Source organism: Solea senegalensis, linkage group LG5, assembly GCF_019176455.1.
Source record: "Solea senegalensis isolate Sse05_10M linkage group LG5, IFAPA_SoseM_1, whole genome shotgun sequence".
Classification (NCBI taxonomy): domain Eukaryota; kingdom Metazoa; phylum Chordata; class Actinopteri; order Pleuronectiformes; family Soleidae; genus Solea; species Solea senegalensis.
The window spans coordinates 18,419,855-18,438,077 of NC_058025.1; the positions used below are offsets into that span (position 1 = coordinate 18,419,855).

Sequence of the window (18,223 nt, forward strand, 5' to 3'; positions counted from 1 at the left end):
GGTGGAGTCCTGATAAGAGCGACGTGTCAAAGGACTTACAGGCACGGGAGGGCGCTATAGACCAGTCAGGCTCTGGCAGATTTTATACATGAAAATCAGTGGTAGTTTACATTTCTGCAACAGCAGGCTATATATATATGTGTATATATATATATATATATATATATATATATATATATATATATATATATATATATATATATATGTAGATATATATATATATATATATACACATATATGTATGTATGTATTTACACACACGTATATTATATTATACTTATCAAATATCATGTCTGTATATGACATCAGTTTGAGTCAGAAAGAAATGTGAAATAATTGTGACATGTGATCCTGAATTGGTTGCTTGCATCCTTGTATATGATCATAAAAACCGGATGATCAGATCAATCTCTTCCACTCCTGTGGACAGTGGACTTTTCCCTTGTTTTCTTATGTTATGCTTCCCTCTAGTGGTATCTTTTAGGGAATTCACACCTGTCATCATGGTCGACGCCATTCAATTTATAATAATAACAACGATAATAATAATAATGATTTATTTTAAACACTTGCATTTAAATGTATATTTACATCAATGCTAGACCATGAATAGGCCATGAAAGGGTCCTCAAATTGCTGAAGTTTGGGAAGTTCTACTTCAAATACGCTTCAAATACCTGATGCATTTGTGGAATTGAATAAAATAGAGAAGAAACCTTTATTGTATTGTATACTTAAATACAACATGTTTGAATATGTTCTTTTTGAGCATGTTGACTTTATATTGAATATCACTATGAAGAAAACAATAATACATGAAATGCTGTTCTTTTCATGCACAACTTGGTATATAAAGAAGTGGTGTGTTGGATGCTGGCTACAGTGATGGTCCAGGTTGTCTATAGCAGTGTGCACTCCTTGTGAGACGTTGTCGTAGCTCCACCTCCGCTGGATGAGTTGTTTGATCCACTCCCTCCACTGCTGCCTGTAAAAGTCATAGCCTTTATGCAGGAAAGTGGCTGAGGCATGCAAAGGGTTAAACTGGCAAAGCAACATCACCTGAAGCTGCTGCTGCTGCAGGCGGGAAAAATAGCATTCAAACGCACATATAAATGTGCCAGAAATATGCCACGTGCATGGGAAGATGCATGTGTCCCCAGTGACTGAGGCTGTAGCATCTACTGTACATGCAGTGAGGGGAAACACTTCAGTTAAAGCTAAACACGTTTTCATTAAGCAGTCACTACGCACAGCCAACAGGATACAGTGAGAGAGAGAGAAAAATCAATGCAATTGGTTAGTAAGTGAATGCTGTAAACTATACCAAACCACAAGCGTTATTCCACACTAGTGTTTCATGAATCCAGAGCTGCAGCATTCCTCTCTTACAATCTGAAACCCGAACAGGCTCACGATGCACCTTCAGTCTTAGTCTTTTGTTCACATTTCTGACAGACAGCCTTGTGTTCATATATATGTATGTGAGACAGCCAGAGGTGAATTTATTGTCATCTTTGATGTGTTGCAGAACTCCTCCCCTCTCACATATTCCTTGTGTGTGAAACAATCTAATTATTGAAGTGGTTTTTGAACTGTAAGCAGTTTTGTATATACAGTTACAGCTATAAAAGTCAAATAGGTTATTTTGGTAATTATTGTGTACTTTTTTGCCTTTTTTCCATCTATGTTACTTTTTTATGATAACATTTACAATATTGGCTATACGGTAGTAGAGTGGCAAGCATTGTTTCCTCACAGCAAGAAGGTCACCATCATTATTCATCATTATTATCAACATTATTACACTCATATGTAAAGCAATACATATATTAATAATTGGCTTTATCAGTATGCTGCTAAAAATAAAGTTTTATTACCCATTATTCAATTTTGTACTGTTGATTCTATATGTCTGTATATGCTGTGGAATCTCTATCCAAAGTGCTTTTCCATGTGTTGAGCACCAAAGCGAAGACTGAAAAAGGGAAACGCAACTTACCTTTCGGGAGGACGTTCCTCTCGAAGAATCCAGGCATTGTCATGTTGCCGGCCGGATGGTACTGAGCAACCACATAGGACCTGGTGCCAGCGGTGGCCACGCCCACGCCCAGTTGAGCGCTCTCTTTCCACACCACCTGAGTGAAATGACCTGTGTGAAGACACAGACGTGAAGTGAGTTTTGGGAATGTGGCGCTACATGTTTTCTAACTTGCAAAAAGAAACCTGAAAAAAGTGGAGAGTTTATCACAAAAATGATCATTGTTGCATGAATAATAATAAAAAAATCATTATCCAGGAACTTATGGATGGTTATATATTAAAAGAGCTTTATTTTCTTGGAATACAGACAGAACATTTTTGCATTTAGCAATGTAAAGACAACTTGTGATTATGTCTTTATCAGATGTTTCACCTGTATTGCTTCTAAATCCAGGGCTGCTCCAGCTGTAGTTGCTCACCTCTTCGTACCATGCATCTACTGCATCTTTTGCTGATATTCAGAAAGAGAATGAAACACATGCACATAGAGAACACATTTATTTCATCAATTGTCGGTCAAGTTTTATTGTTTTAACATTGAAGACCAGTTTAATATCAGGACAAAACATTGTGTCTTTATCAGCAAAACTTTAACTTTAACTTAAAAAACACACGCTGACTGTTTTTTACTGTCTTAAAATCTCTTAATCTCTTAATCGCTGCGTTAAGCTAACAATAGTCGCCTGCTGATAATGTGGACATTATCTTTAATCACCAACTTCTTACAAACTAAACTATTTAACTTATTTTCACTTTTCATTAATAATTATTGTGCGTCATTGACATTTTGAGAATGACTGCTAACATATGCGAATGGTTATTTTATGGACATTTACTCTCCTAACTAATCATATATCAGTTAATGGTCAGTTCTAGCCACATAATCTCTTTGAATCTTTTTGTCAGCATAAGCAAATCATTTAAAAGATTTTTGAAATCATCTGCCAGGCCAAATACTGATGTTGGAGGGCCAGTTTTGGTACATGGGCCACCAGTTGCAGACCACTATAGTGTAACACAGAAACGACTCATAATGTTAACATTAGCTGCCATAGACTGATGCTTTTTATGATGTATTCAATTAAGCAAAGAAATATGTATGAACAGTAACGTGTGTGTGTGTGTGGGTGTGCAATCCACCTGTAAGTGGGTCTGATTTCATGGCTGTGTAGATGTTCTCTCCATTCGATGTGTCACTGTGACTCAGTAGGCCCAGTGACAGCAAGTGCTCAGCCCACCTCTGAGCTGCAGCGTTCAGCTCACTGCTGAGGACCAGGGGCGGCGAACCGTGCAGTTTCCTGTATGTGTTGTGTGCATCCAGGAACTCCCTCTGAAATCTGGAATCTGCAGACCCAGACAGTCTATGATATATACTTGATTGGATTTTTAGTGCACAGTGCCTGTAAGTGTTTTTTTGTATGAGTCACTGGAGCTGCAGGCTATAGTGAGACAAATGAGAGTGCTAATAATAAATGAGCATACAAACCTGCCATGGTGTCTGTGGCTTACGTAGCTGCAATAAATTATACACATACATTAAAAAATTCAATCAATAATACTAATAAAAAAATTAACGGTCAGGAAATAAGCATTCAGAGGATGCTCAGGCTCAGACTGAGGGCTTGATCCTGTGTCAGCACTTACCTGAGTCAGGGTGGATTCCTCTCTGGATGAATGTCCTGAGTAGACACGATCCCTTTGCTGTTGTGAATGTGACGCTGGTATTTATTCACACAGACCTCACCTCTCCCTCCTCGTATCTGTGTGTAGGAGGAGACAAACACCCAACCACTTCCTGTAACTACTGCTCCACTGAACACTGCTGCTGTTTGAAGGAGGTCTTAAAAACACTTATGCAGATTTAAATGCATATTGTGATGCAATCTTCCTGAACAGAGACAGGAAAAGCTTTTTTCTTTTTTATAATAATGAGAACATATTACTGGCTGGGTTCAATAGAGTGTACCCAGGGGAACCCCAGAGATTTGAAAAAGTACATATATATATATATATATATATATACATACATATATATATATATATATATATGTATATATATATATATATATATATATATATATATATATATATATATATATATACATATAAATGTATATATGTATATATATATATACATATTTAATAATTTAAAAATAAAAATAATAATTATTAGTTGTATAAACACCTTTAGAAAGATAGTTTACAATGTGCTTTCACAGACAAAGCAAAGGGCAAAGAGCACAAACAATGGAGAAATCTCCTTTACTTTACTTTGCAGCCCTTTTTTTTATTTTCAATCATCGTCCAACATGTCATCTTGCTTTATAGTGCAGTGTCGCTGTTGTCTCTGTCTGTCTTGATGTAAAAACAAATCCTGTTTGCAGTGTGGGTATGTCTTCTAGCGACACAAGATCTAATTACAGCTATACTGAGAAAAACAGTGAGGTGTGCAGACATTTTCTTGATCCTTTTTTTGTTTTTCACAAACCATAACCAGTTCTCCCGCTCTGTCTGGATCCAGGGGCGTGTCTGTCTGTTAAATTCAAGAAAACTATAAATAAAACAAATGTCTGAAGGCAACAAGGTGGTTGAAACCAGTTGTGGGTGTGACAGCACACTTTTCGACTGTTTGAGTCGGTTTTAACGAGCAAAGGCCTGAATTACACACAGACTTCAAAAGCACAAACATGTACTTGTCCAGTTTTACCACACATGCACAAACACAGACAACAGCTCTGGCTCCTGTACAAGGGCTGGAGGTTTTCTCTGGAGTTGCCATAGGTGTGTGATGCCACTGCGTTGGAGGTCTCCATGCAGATCCACCAAACATTCTGTGTATATATGTTTTAAATAACATGCAAATGAGCCAGGACATTTCTGTTCTTAGGAATACTAACTAGCAGTGGTATCGTAACCACGTGAAATATGTGCTGAGCTAGTGTTAGCCTTTTTTTTGCCAGCTAGCGGAGGCTGCTAACGGGGAAATGACTGGAGTGCATGTATAAGGGAAGCACATTTTCTACCAAGTCTCTGAGTGAGTATGGATTATGATTTTGGGATCAATAATTAGTGCTTAGCATCACTCCAATATGGGCACGGAATGGGAATATTTCACCAGTATTAGGCCACGTTCCAGAAGGAAATGACGCCATTTTTAAAAAGTTTCGCGTAAAAGCGGCTTTGTTTCAGGAAATATCTCCGTCCACACGGAATCGCCCAAGTGCATATGCCAGCTAGCACTGTAACGTTACACCAAAAAACAGAAGATACAGTTTCAGGTCTCCTAAAACTCAGTCTCTGTGTTCACAGAACGGCAAAAAAGTATGTTTTTTACCGGCCCCTCAGTCTGGCAATAGCAAAAACATTTGCCTTTAGTATATAGTCATTTATGTTCTCAGGCATTTGCAGTTGAGTTGAGTTTGCAGTATATGCAAAGCAGCTTGCTTTGCATATACTGCAAACTCAAGACAGGATCAATTTTTGACATGTCCCGCATTCCTTCAAATGTCACCTGTAATCATGCAGTCCACATATTTCTCTGTTTTGCTCAGTGGTGGAACCTAAAGGATGTAAAGTAGTTGTGACATGTTCACGTGATACTGTTCTGTCTGTAATTTCACAGAACAGGTTTTTCTGATAATTTTCAGGGCCTTTGGCGCTCTCTCCTTTGACTCTCTAAAGCAGTGTTTCCCAAACTGAAAGTGTCATGAGAGCATGTTCAAAACAATGAGAAGAGCAAATTTGTGCATTATGTAGCGACTTATTTTCAGTCGTATCTGTATTCTGCAAGTTTGTTTGTGGACCCAAGAAAATTGCTGCGACGTCCATAGGTCCTGACCCGGTGTTTGGGAAACCCTGCTCTGAAGTGAACTTAATGGTTCCTGCATTGAACGAGAAATTGCGATTGCAATTGCCATTGCATTTGTTGCAGTCATTTGAACGCACTCGATCACATAATTTAAAGGGGTTTGGACTAAATTGTCATTGGTGTGGGCACACACACACACACGCACACACGCACACTTGTTTTTATATCTCAGTGAGGACTAATTAGGAACTATTTTTTGTTACATTTATGAAATGAAACTGTTGACATTGCATTGCTGTCTATACCGAACAACAAAGGATGCACACAAAGGGCCAGACAGAAACACATACTTATCCATTTAATTGACCAAACACATTGTGTGTTTTGTTGTGGTTTGCATATTTGTGAGCAGATTAAATGGTGTGGATTGACGGACATATTGTGGCAACTGTGACACATTTGGGAAGCGAGGTTGACTTTTCTTTGCGCTGTGACCACCGATGTTGTTAAACCAAAACTGTAATTACATACAACCCAAGCTGCTCGTGGCATGTGTGAATGATGTGTGACACAAACAATGCTGCACGTGTGAGTGAACGGGTGTGAATGGCAGAACTGTATCTCAAGCTCTTCGAGAGGCCATTAAGACTAGAGAAACACTACATGCAGACCATTTACTCCAGTGTCCCAAACTTTCTATATGAGGACCCACTATTTAAAGATGCCAAATTACCATGACCCAAATCACAATATAAATCATGAAAGCAGAGGGAAAATTTAAGGCTATTTCCCAGAGATTGTCGGTAAATTGAATTGATATATAAACATTTTATGTTGCGTATTTATATTTTTATATTATTATATAAAAAATATTATATTATATTATTATATAACACATTTAATTGCAATTTATTTTCGCACTCTACGTAATAACGTAGTAACGTAATAAGCTTTTAGTTTTATAAGCAAAAAAATGTGTTGAGACATAGAAAGTTTACAAAAAGTCCTGAAAAAGCTTGAATATAGGTAACTTGAATTTAAGTTTGTGCATTGTGAACACTTAATGTTAACACTCACTGATGAAAATAAACACAATTTTGTTGTTTAAGCTCATTTATGTGTCTATTCATTGATTAAGTCAGGGGACAGCATTTGTATTGCTAATACAAAAAAATTATATTTGCACAACAAATTATTGATATTGGTAAAGTATTCTTTGTTATCCAAATGTATTTATTGTTTTAAAAATGACACGATTATAGTTAAAATTGAACATTTCATATTTTTGTAGGTTATTTGTATTGCTACAGCAAAAATGTTATTTGCACCACAAATTATTGAACCTTCCCTCTCCTCCATACTACTCTCAGGATTCTCCACAGCTGTCTCAGAAGTTTGGGGCACCTCTGGTAGACTTTGTATGGTACTCCGCTCGGTCCAGGGCGTGATCTAGCTCTTGTTGCACTTATGATATTTTATGTGGAGATGCTATTTCCTCCTTGGAGCATGACAGTTGGCTACTGTGCATTGTTTTCTTCCAAGTAACTGTCTGAATAACTCAAAGGGGTCCGATATGAAGACTGCCCACTTCCTGGTCCTCTCATTTGCACGACACCTGGGACTCTCTGCACTTAGGCTGATAAGTCCTTTCCGTAAGATGCTGCATAGCTCTGCCAGGGGGGCAACAGCTGGTTTGAATGGGCATTTCAGAGACCTCAGCTGATCTTTCTGCCCTTTAATTCTTTACTTTTTGACACAATAGCTGTCTTTGATAAAATCAAGTAAGAAGCAAACAAGCTACTCCAGAACATTGCGCCACACATACGGTGACAGTGACTCACAAAGCATCCGTCACAGTCAGCTGTTTGCACTCGGGGACCACATAAACACTCTGAGTGACTGACTGGAGCGTGAGACACAGTATCAGTATGGAACTGGTATGGTCAGAAACCTGTTCTGTTATGCAACATGTTGAAATTGAAGACATGCGGTTAGCATTGTTTTTTTATTTTTCTCACCAGGAATGAGAGCAGGTGAGATAATGCATCCTTTATGAGGAAAACAGGAATCAGTACTTCCATAATCCACTGGTTTAGTGTGACAAATTATGAGCATGACTGTGCATCTCTTAAATAACAGAGATAAATGGTGCGGATGGGTGATGGATGGATGATTAAAGGAATAGTTCAGCTTCTTGTGTGGTTGTATGAAATGCACCCCTCCCCACCCCCCACACACACACCAAGAACCATCATGTAACAGAAGCATGCTTTTACAATTCAATCCAAGTTTATTTATAGAGCCCAACATCACAAACACAATTTGCCTCAAAAGGCTTCACCGTCTGTCCTTAGACCCTCACATTGAGTGACACCCTCTGTCTTTAGACCCTCACATTGAGTGAAGGAAGATTCTTGTACAGGGAAAAAAAATGGGAGAAACCTCAGGAAGAGCCACAGAGGAGGGATCTCTGTAGGTGTCACATGCACAAAAACAATTACAACAGAATACACACACATCATATTTACAAAGAGAGGGAGATAACATTAATAACAATTACCATTATGACCTATGACTTTAATTAAAACTCATTTGCCTTGACTAACTGAAATTCCTTGCACAGTGCAATCAAGTCATGCTTTCAGACACCGGTTGTTGGTGTTGACTGCTCTGCACTTACAAGCCCTGCCTGAGAGCAGTCTTTCCACTCATATGTTTTGTAGAATTAGACACGGTCCAACGATTGCAGATGTTAAGTTAAAGTTACAGTTTGCAGTATTTCTTGCAGTAGTTCTTGGGCTATATTAGCAAAAATGTAATTTACTATCCATACAAATGACAGTCATAGTTAATAATTCATAACTGGCACAAAACTATTTCTGCACTTACACAGCCATTGAAATAAAGTATTTCCTTTCACTCTATTGGTAGACACTCAAGTTCACTCATTGTTGTACGTCATGATAGATAACAGATATTGAATTGAAATGTTTGTAATTACAGTTTCAGAATGCTGTAGAAGAACACCAGCAGATGTTTTTTCATGACAGCCCCGGGCCGGCCCTAAAATGTCCGTCGGCCCACCGGGCATTGCCCGCTACGCCCGATGGCCAGTCCATGCCTGCCACTGACCTATAATGAAGCCCTGAAGTCACCTGAAGTACTGAGATGGGAACAAGCTGTGAAAAAAGAGATCAACTCACTATTCAATAAGCGGCCGACAAACTCTCTGTAAAGGAAGCTGACTTTATGATAAAACTCACCTATAGGGTATTCTAAGAACCTCATCTGATTTGAGTATGTCTGTAAGTCATGTTAAGCATGCAACATGGTGCTGGCCTGTGATTGGCTGCAACATGAGTCATTCACGCTGCTCTTCATGAGTGGGCGGGACAGGTCAGAGACGCTCATGTTACTGGAACTGAAGTGACAAAGAGAAAACTGAGAGACATCGCAGGACAGCAGCCATCTTGACAAACTGGTTGGTTTGGCTATTGATCATCATCATCATCATCCTCCCCTTATCCGGGCCCGGGTCGCGGGGGCAGGAGTTTCAGCAAGGGACCCCAAACTTCCTTTTCCTGAGCCGCATTGACCAGCTCTGACTGAGGGATCCCGAGGTGTTCCCAGGCCAGAGTGGAGATGTAATCTCTCCACCTGGTCCTAGGTCTACCCCGAGGCCTCCTCCCAGCTGGACGTGCCTGATACACCTCCCTTGGGAGGCGCCCAGGAGGCATCCTCACCAGATGCCCGAACCACCTCAACTGGCTCCTTTCAACGTGAAGGAGCAGCGGTTCTACTCCGAGCTCCCCCCGGATGACCGAGCTTCTCACCCTATCTCTAAGGGAAAAGCCAGCTACTCTCCTGAGGAATCCCATTTCGGCCGCTTGTACCTGCGATCTCGTTCTTTCGGTCATAACCCAACCTTTATGACCATAAGTGAGGATAGAACGAAGATTGACCGGTAGATCGAGAGCTTTGCCTTCCGGCTCAGCTCCCTTTTCGTCACAACCGCGCGGTAAAGCGAATGCAGTACCGCACCAGCCGCTCCGATTCTCCGGCCCATCTCCCGCTCCCTCGTCCCCTCACTCGTGAACAAGACCCCGAGATACTTGAACTCCTTCACCTGGGGAAAGGAGTCACTCCCTACCCGGAGAAGGCAATCCACCGGTTTCCTGCTAAGAGCCATGGCCTCAGACTTAGAGGTGCTGATCTTCATCCCGACCGCTTCACACTCGGCCACGAACCGATCCAGTGAGCGCTGAAGGTCGCAGGCCGACGAAGCCATGAGGACCACATCATCTGCAAAAAGCAGCGACGTGATCTCAAGCCTGCCAAACCACAACCCCTCTCCCCCGCGACTACGCCTCGATATCCTGTCCATGAAAATCACAAACAGGATTGGTGATAAAGCGCAGCCCTGGAAACAGGCCTAGAACCCTGACACAGCTCATACTTTGGGCGTATAGGGATTGGATGGCCCTAAATAGTCACCCCATACTCCCGCAGCACCTCCCACAGTATCTCCCTGGGAACCCGCTATTGGCTATTGATGATTACTGTAAATGAGAGGGTTTGAAAAAGAGGAATCATGTGTATGTGTGCACATGCAACTGAACAACAATCCCCTTCTTAGACTTGAAGATCTCCAAGAAACATGGGGTGCAGTAGATCCCTACTTGCCACTCAGAACAAAAACACAACATCTTGTACAAAAGTGAAGAGAGAACCACACAACCACTGCATGGGGTGGCCCATTTGTATTTTCTATATTTACTTCTTTGCTTACCTGTTGATGTCGTTCCAATGTCTGCTTTACAGATGGCTGCTCTTCCACGATTTCTTTACGTCTCAATGAGAAGGTCTGGCCCTATCAGGCGATTCACATAGAGTACATTTGGTGACCTTTTCTTCATTTACCACGTGCTGTCGAGCGCTTTCAAGTGTTAATCCAGCCCTGTGGAAAGTTTGGTAGGAAGTTTGGGTCTCTTTAGATTTTTTCCTGATGGCTTTCCATCCGCCTTCTGTGGGTTTTGTTTAATTACTGTTGACGGACACATCTGCCACATCGGCGGAGTTTGGTGCCGAGATTACTTCTTGGGGAAAAGCCGAATATTTATACATCTTCTCTGCTAGCTTCTGCAAAATGTCATGTTTCATGTCTTGTGACACTGACATGTTTGTCCTATCTCTCATATAAATAAGGTGAAAATAAATAAGGTCTGTCTGACTCTATATTCATATCCAGAGAGAAATATGGCACCTCAAATGTAGAAGGCCATGGGTCACGTGAGGTCGCCTTGTTGTGTGGCAGTATATCGGTGTCAGATGAACCTGCTGTAGACAGTGAGCAGCAACAGTAACATGAGAGGAGGGCTGCTTCTTCGATCAAGTAAACAAGTACATTAATCATATTCCTTTAGTTGAATCAACAGGATAGTCAAGTACTCAAATGTAATTTAAGTAAGAATATGGATGTGCCCTCATGCCCAATAACCCTGTGGTACTTCCTCCCTCTCCCCCATCTCCCAGTGGTCTATTCCATTGCACATCACAAACTCTTGGTATTGTTGTAGAGGCAGTAGGAGTCGGGCCCTCACTTGCAGGTCAACCTGTGTTTTAAATGTTAACATACATCTATTGTGCAAAGTAATCTATGATCACAGCTTTATTAAGGAATTGTTTAATTGTTTGTTTGGGGGCAACAAGAAGCTATTGTGCTTAGGGCACTGAAATGACTCGCAGTGGCTCTTCAACACGGACATTATACTCAGTAGGAACACTGCAGTTTCACTTCTCAGCCACAAGATGGAGACTGTAGGCTCAAGATCTGTGAAAAAAAATGTGAGTCTTGTGTGTGTTAGTCATGAGTATGTAAGCAATTATAGAAGATGTGAGGATATTTTCCAAAAACACAATAAGTCTTTAGGATTTAGATTTTTTAAGAATGTCATTCATCTAATCCGTTCACATCTTTCACATCACACCTCAGTTCACAGATTTACAGACCCCCACTCATGACATGTGACAAAAAAGACAAACTTGTGGCCATAAAATGTCAATTTGTATATTTCAACATCAATCCACATCTTCTGTTTTACCAACATTAATATTAAAAAAAAAAAGAAGAAAAAAAACTTCTGGGAACAGAAGTTATGCCGTTTTCATAGAAAACAGTGAGTGAATCTTTCCTTTTTTAGAATGGTTTTAAAAGCCATTCAGGCAATATTTTAATTCTTGAATTGATTTGTGTGGTAGTAGTGGTACTTCCTATTTTGAGTACCAGTACTTTTATTTGCTCTGTTTAGGTTATCCCTTCAATTCATTATTCTGGCCCAGAATAATGACTTCCCAGGGTGCAATAGTGAATCGTGAGATTTTAATTTTAGTTTCTTTAGAGTCTAGAGTTGTTATTTCTATTGTTAAATAATAACAATATCTAGTGGAATTGTTTAAAAAAAATGTCCATTAACACTAAATATAGGCCGTGTGCTTAAAGTTTAAATCCATGTTATGAAAATCACTACATCTTCTGGTATCTTTGATTTAGGGGCCACACGGTTGGTGGTGTGGTTAGCACTAGACCGGGTTTTGAGCCCCAGTTGGAACAAGGGCCTTTCTGCATGTTCTCCCTGTGTCTGCATGTTTCTCTGAGTTCTCCGGCTTCCTCCCACAGTCCAAAAAGGTGTGAGAGTGAGAGTATGTCAGATGAGATTGGCCCTCATGAGGAGGATAATGTGGTGGAAAATTGATGGATGGATTTCATAATTTAGTGTTCAATGATTTAATAATACCGACTGATATATATAGATAAGGCGACTACTGGCACTTTTTACCACTTCACAAACTGATTAAAATTCAAAATCACCTACTAACCTACTCACAAGTAATTGGACTTTTATTGTGAAAACCAGCAGGTTGCTCCTTTGGATTAAGGTTTACAAACTTCACATGTAAACTCACGTGTAATTTTGCATGTGTTATTCAGACAGACAGACAGACAGACAGACAACTTTATTAATCCCTTTGGGAAGTTCCCTCTGGGAAATTAACAGCTCCAACATCCACACACAGCACTGTTAGAATTAGAGTCACACTTTACAGGAGACCGGAAAGAGAAAACACCCCAGGTATCAAACACTATACAAGAATAAAGAATAAAATAAAATAAGATAAAAATGAACTATGCTATATATATATATATATATATATATATATGTATATATATATGTAAACATACACACATTCATAATAGACGCGTATCCTCGTTAGTTTTGAAACAAGAACATTAATACAGTACACATTGTCATCTGTCAGGTCATTCATGACTCCCCTGCTACGAATTCCTCACAGGAATGTCAGAGTTAAGCTGACAGACAGACACAATCTTAAAAGCTAGATGAAATTCTGTGTTTTTACTCTTATATTTACTTTCCAAATATGACTAGAGAAAGTTTGCTTTGATCCCTCCCAGCTTTGCTCAAATCCCTTTTCATTACTTGAGCATGTGAGTGGACATACTTCAGACCAGGTGGGTTAATGGAGGATGTTTTAGAAGTTTGAGGAGGCCCACTGGGGATGCGTGCATGGGGTGGGGGTGGGGGTGGGGGGTGGGTGAGGTGGACAATACTGGGATCCACCGTCTGTTTAGCCTTATTAGCCGCTCATCAAGATTTACTGTAGATATAAGGCCAGTGGACAGGACAACAGAATTTCTTTATACCATACAGAGAAAATCGTATTAGAGAAGAGCTTGACTGTTTTACCTCTGCAGAGCATTCTTATCTTGAGCCTGGAGATTTAGCCACATATCCGCTGATTTTATTGGAAATGAACTATATTGTATGGTCTGTCGTATAGATTCCAGATGAAGACATAAATAGAGCCAGTACACCACCTTAGTGTGTTAATCAGTGATTAGAGACAACCACAGTTTCAGTGAAACATGTTTTCTGTCAGAAAACAATTCTCTCTCGCTAAGAAATCTCAAGGGTATTGTAATAGTATAACATATATTGTATTATTATATGTTAATGATAATGTTATGATTACAATAATTTTGTTATATTCATGCTACTACATTATTATTAATGACATTATAACATTATACATGTCCTGAGAGAACTTAACAAAATAATTGTTATACATTTGCTATGGAAAGAACATGCTTGGTCTTTTTGCTGTTGGGCAATGGTGCCAGCCTCTACTCTGACTTAGACATTCAAACTTATCACAAATCAGCATTAGTACTGCATTCATATTTAAACGTCAGTCAGTCAGTCATCGTCTAACCGCTTTATCCTCCACCAGAGGGTCGCGGGGGGTGCTGTGCCAATCTCAGCTATATCGGGCGATAGGCAGGGTACACCCTGGACAGTTCGCCAGTCCATCGCAGGGCCACACACAACTAGAGACAAACAACCATTCACTCTCACACTCACTCCTATGGTCAATTTAGAGTGTCCAATTTACCTAATCCCCACATTGCATGTTTTTGGACTGTGGGAGGAAGCCGGAGAACCCGGAGAGAACCCACGCACACACGGGGAGAACATGCAAACTCCATGCAGAAAGGCCCTTGTTCCTATCGGGGCTCGAACCCGGGTCTTCTCGCTGCAAGGCGAGAGTGCTAACCACTAAACCACCGTGTGGCCCATATTTAATTAAATTTAATAAATAAAAAATACATTTAAATGTGGACTATGAAACTACACTGTCTTCCAAAACTCTTTTAGTTAATGATCTGATAATTGGTAATCTTATTGATTTTAGAAGAAGATGCTAGTTCAAAGGACTCTACCCAGTTTTACACGCACACACAGACATTCGCAGCCACTTCGACACATTGGCTACAAGGGATGTGCATTTTGGGGATGTTGTCAGTAAACACAAAGGACATGTTATTTTGACTAGAGACTTTTGTTTCTTTAAACAAAAAAGAGGTTCTTTATTTTTAAGTCATTATTATTTAATTCACCCATCTCAGTAATGTACTGGTGGTTTAGTTATCCTCACAGGATAGCATCCTGCAGTCTCTGTTACCTGAGTATGTCCCATGGTTCAACAGACTGGTTGGTTTCTGGTGGGACAGTGTTCTAAGGCACTTTGTCAGCATGCTTTTCCTGATGTAGTGTACGAGAGTGAAGTGTCGTACAACCATCACTCTGGGGTAGTAACACTGGGCACTTGCATGAAGGTCCTCTGCAATCTGCTCAGGCACTGAATCAAGGTGTTTGTACGATATGGGTCCAGTCTTTTCCAAAACTCTTCCTATAATTACGCACATTGACAGACTCCCCAACATCAAACTGTCTGTCCCTAGAATGTTGTTGGCAGCTTGTTGGGCTTCCTGTGATCAGTGCATGGCTCCAGGAACCCTGGGTTTCACGAAATCCAGCCAAGAGTGCAGCTTGCGTCCGATAAACAACATATTTGTTGGTGTTGTGGAGCCCAGTTGCGTAAATTATGTGGCCCGAGTATTCCACAGATTCCAGGCTATGCCCCTCTTGCCTGCTCAGGACTGTACCCAGAGCTTTGAGGTGTGTGGCAGTCGTCCAGATATCAGAGTCCGAGAGTCCGAGAAGCACTTAGTCCATCTCCTTCCGAAATAACACGGGGGTAAACAATAGGAACAGAATAGTTCTTTTTGTGCAGCAGGCCAAGGGACAAGATTATCATATGCCGCTTTTCCACTACATGGTCCCGGCACGACTCACCTCGGCATGGCACGGCTTTTTTCTTTTCCATTAGCTATAGTACCTCGCACCTGGTACCTTTTTTAGTACCTGCTCTGGCGAAGTTCCACGCAAGCTAAGCTGATCCTATGCAAACCAAACAATGCCGAACTGTAGATCAGTTAAAAGGTCTTTAAAATCTAGAAAACTCGCGTTAATGTCCAACATTGAGCATGGCAAATGTCTAAAATATTCTCCATATTTAACAGGAGTCTGGTGTATTTAGCAATTGTGATCGTTAGCGACGAAACCCCATCATAACCCATGCCACCGGATTTCAGTTTAGTGGCGGTAGTCGGACGGAGTCCGTGCTCTGTACTGAATGATTCTGTGAACAAATCCTTTTCATAAATGTATTCAAGGATGTACTTAGCATACTTGGGAAGTACGGGAATACACAAGTACGGTCAATGCGAACTTCCTTATTCTACTGATTGAATGGCGGGTGGCACCAAGTGCTTAAGCCTCAATCCCACCAACATATATATATACTGTACATATATATGTATATATACATATATATGTATATACAAATATATATATATATATACACACATGTATATTTATATTATGCTATAATTAAAGTTGATATTGGAATATTTTTTGATCAACAATCTCTGGTGCTGCCTGCATAAATGGCATTGTAGTACTATAAACATGTCATAACTCATTCAGAATTGTCCCGTCTAAACTGTTATATATCTGCTCCTGGTCTTTTTTATTGGTAGGCAGTTACAGAAGTTACATATCAAGTGCATATGCATGAGGTGGGATTAAAGAAGAATATAGATAAATAAATAATGTTGTGCTATGAGGTGAGGGAGGCGGGGGAATGTTTAGTGATTACAGGTAGGGTCTATATCTGGAAATATTTTTAACTTTTGAGAATGAAGTTGATATAACACCTTAAACTGAATTACTGAAATAACTGAAGTGAAAAGCCTGAGTGCACCCCCTCCACAGCTGCTCCCCACTGTTCTAGTGAAAGCTCCTTCTTCTGTCTCTACCTCACTTTCTCTCCCTCCTTTTCTCACCCCCTCCTCTGTCCCCTATTTTTCCTCCCACCCCAACCAGTCGAGGCAGATGGATGGACATTTTTGAGTCTGGTTCTGTCAGAGATTTCTTTCTGTTTTCTTATTGTATGAACCGTTGGTTTTCTCTTCTCTCTATAATATTGTAAAGATTTCTTCCTTACCATGTACAGTGCCTTGAGATGTGTATGTTGTGCTATACAAATACAATTTAATTTAATAAGATATGATAAAGACACAGGTCTGCAACCCAGTCGGAACAAGTACCTTTCTTGAAGTACTTCTAAAACTTTTAACTTCATGAAAATGATGATGTATCGGACCTTTAGAGTTGTAGTAGTAATGTTATTTTATATATTTTGTCCTTTTCATATGTTCCTTGAACCTTTAGTTTAGCTTAATTTATCTGCTTGTAAGTGCTGAGTGTCTGAATGCCTCCCCTCCTGAGCTGTGGCAGCATTCTTTGTAGAGTTTTTTCTTCTTCTTTTTGTTAAAGGGGAGTCAGGGTGGGGTTAATGCTCGCAGAGTTCCTTTGAGATGCCATTGTTGAGACAAGATGTGGAGGGGGGGAATGTGCGTGGGGGAGAGAGAGGGAGAGAAAGAGCGAGTGACAGCAAATCTCCTGTCTGGAACTTTATAAGGAGACTCATAAATTATAAGCAGCTCAGTCCCTCCTCTCTCAAGACAAGGTGGGAAATGTGTGTTCAACAACTCTAAGCTTTCCCATTTCATCTTATTTTTCATGTTTTGTTCTGCTTTATTAAGTGTTTTTTTGTGTTATTGTGTGAATGTGAATTATAGAGGGCACACTATCATTTTAAAAGTGCAAATGGGTTGCACTATGCCACATATAATGATAAGAAGGCTTTTCTAATTACCTGGGAGGACATGCCACTCTTGTTCGTGTGCACAAAAAACATTATTATTATAATATCATTATTTGCAGTTTAATCCATTCTGATTCCTGGTGCTTAATAATCATGCATAACATCCCATTAATGTTGAAGTTTTCTCCAGAATCCATTACTCTGCTGTTGTCACACTGTGGTCAGAGTGTTAATGGATGTACAGTGGGCAGTAATTGACTGTTGCTAATCTTCAATAGCAGAATGCACGTAGGCTGCCCATTAGCAACCAGCTGCTGCTCGTCCCACACGTAGTAAAATACCACCAACAGAGCCGTGAACAGAGCCGTGGACAGTGCCGCAGACACAGCGTGGGTGCAGTTTACATGTGAGAGGTGACATGCAGTTTAACACACACATGTTCTGAGCAATAGAATTATACGATACTAAGGCTAAATGCAGCATAATACCTCAAAACGCATTATAAAATGCATTATAAAATATACATATATATATATATATATATATATATATATATATATATATATATGTATATATATATACGGATTTCAGATATTTAAATGGGGAGGGCAGCATTATTATATCCCTTTTAAATTTCACCTAGATTAAGACCAAAGATAACGATACAGTTTTTTTTTTTTCGCTTTGTTTATTTTTTATTGCAAATAAGGTCCAGAGGTGAAATCCAACCTAACCTCACTGAATGGCCATTTATATGTCAACATGTGTGAATTAATCCAGTTC

At 39.9% G+C, this 18,223-nt stretch overlaps 1 protein-coding gene across 2 annotated transcripts; it reads right to left on the reverse strand.

Annotated features, from left to right (window-relative positions):
* Positions 1–699: 699 nt before the first annotated feature.
* Positions 700–3,852, reverse strand: LOC122769029 (Golgi-associated plant pathogenesis-related protein 1-like). 2 transcript variants are annotated; one of them, XM_044025288.1, is made up of 6 exons: positions 3,685–3,852; positions 3,527–3,553; positions 3,181–3,384; positions 2,414–2,491; positions 2,000–2,149; positions 700–985 (listed from the first exon to the last, which is right to left on the reverse strand). In XM_044025288.1, the coding sequence occupies exons 2-6, from the start codon at positions 3,531–3,533 to the stop codon at positions 900–902; spliced, it is 525 nt and encodes a 174-aa protein (XP_043881223.1). In that variant the 5' UTR covers positions 3,534–3,553; positions 3,685–3,852; the 3' UTR covers positions 700–899. The 2 variants fall into 2 exon arrangements, with proteins under 2 accessions (XP_043881223.1, XP_043881224.1); XM_044025289.1 differs by having other exon boundaries at positions 700–1,243.
* Between the last annotated feature and the right edge of the window lie 14,371 nt (positions 3,853–18,223).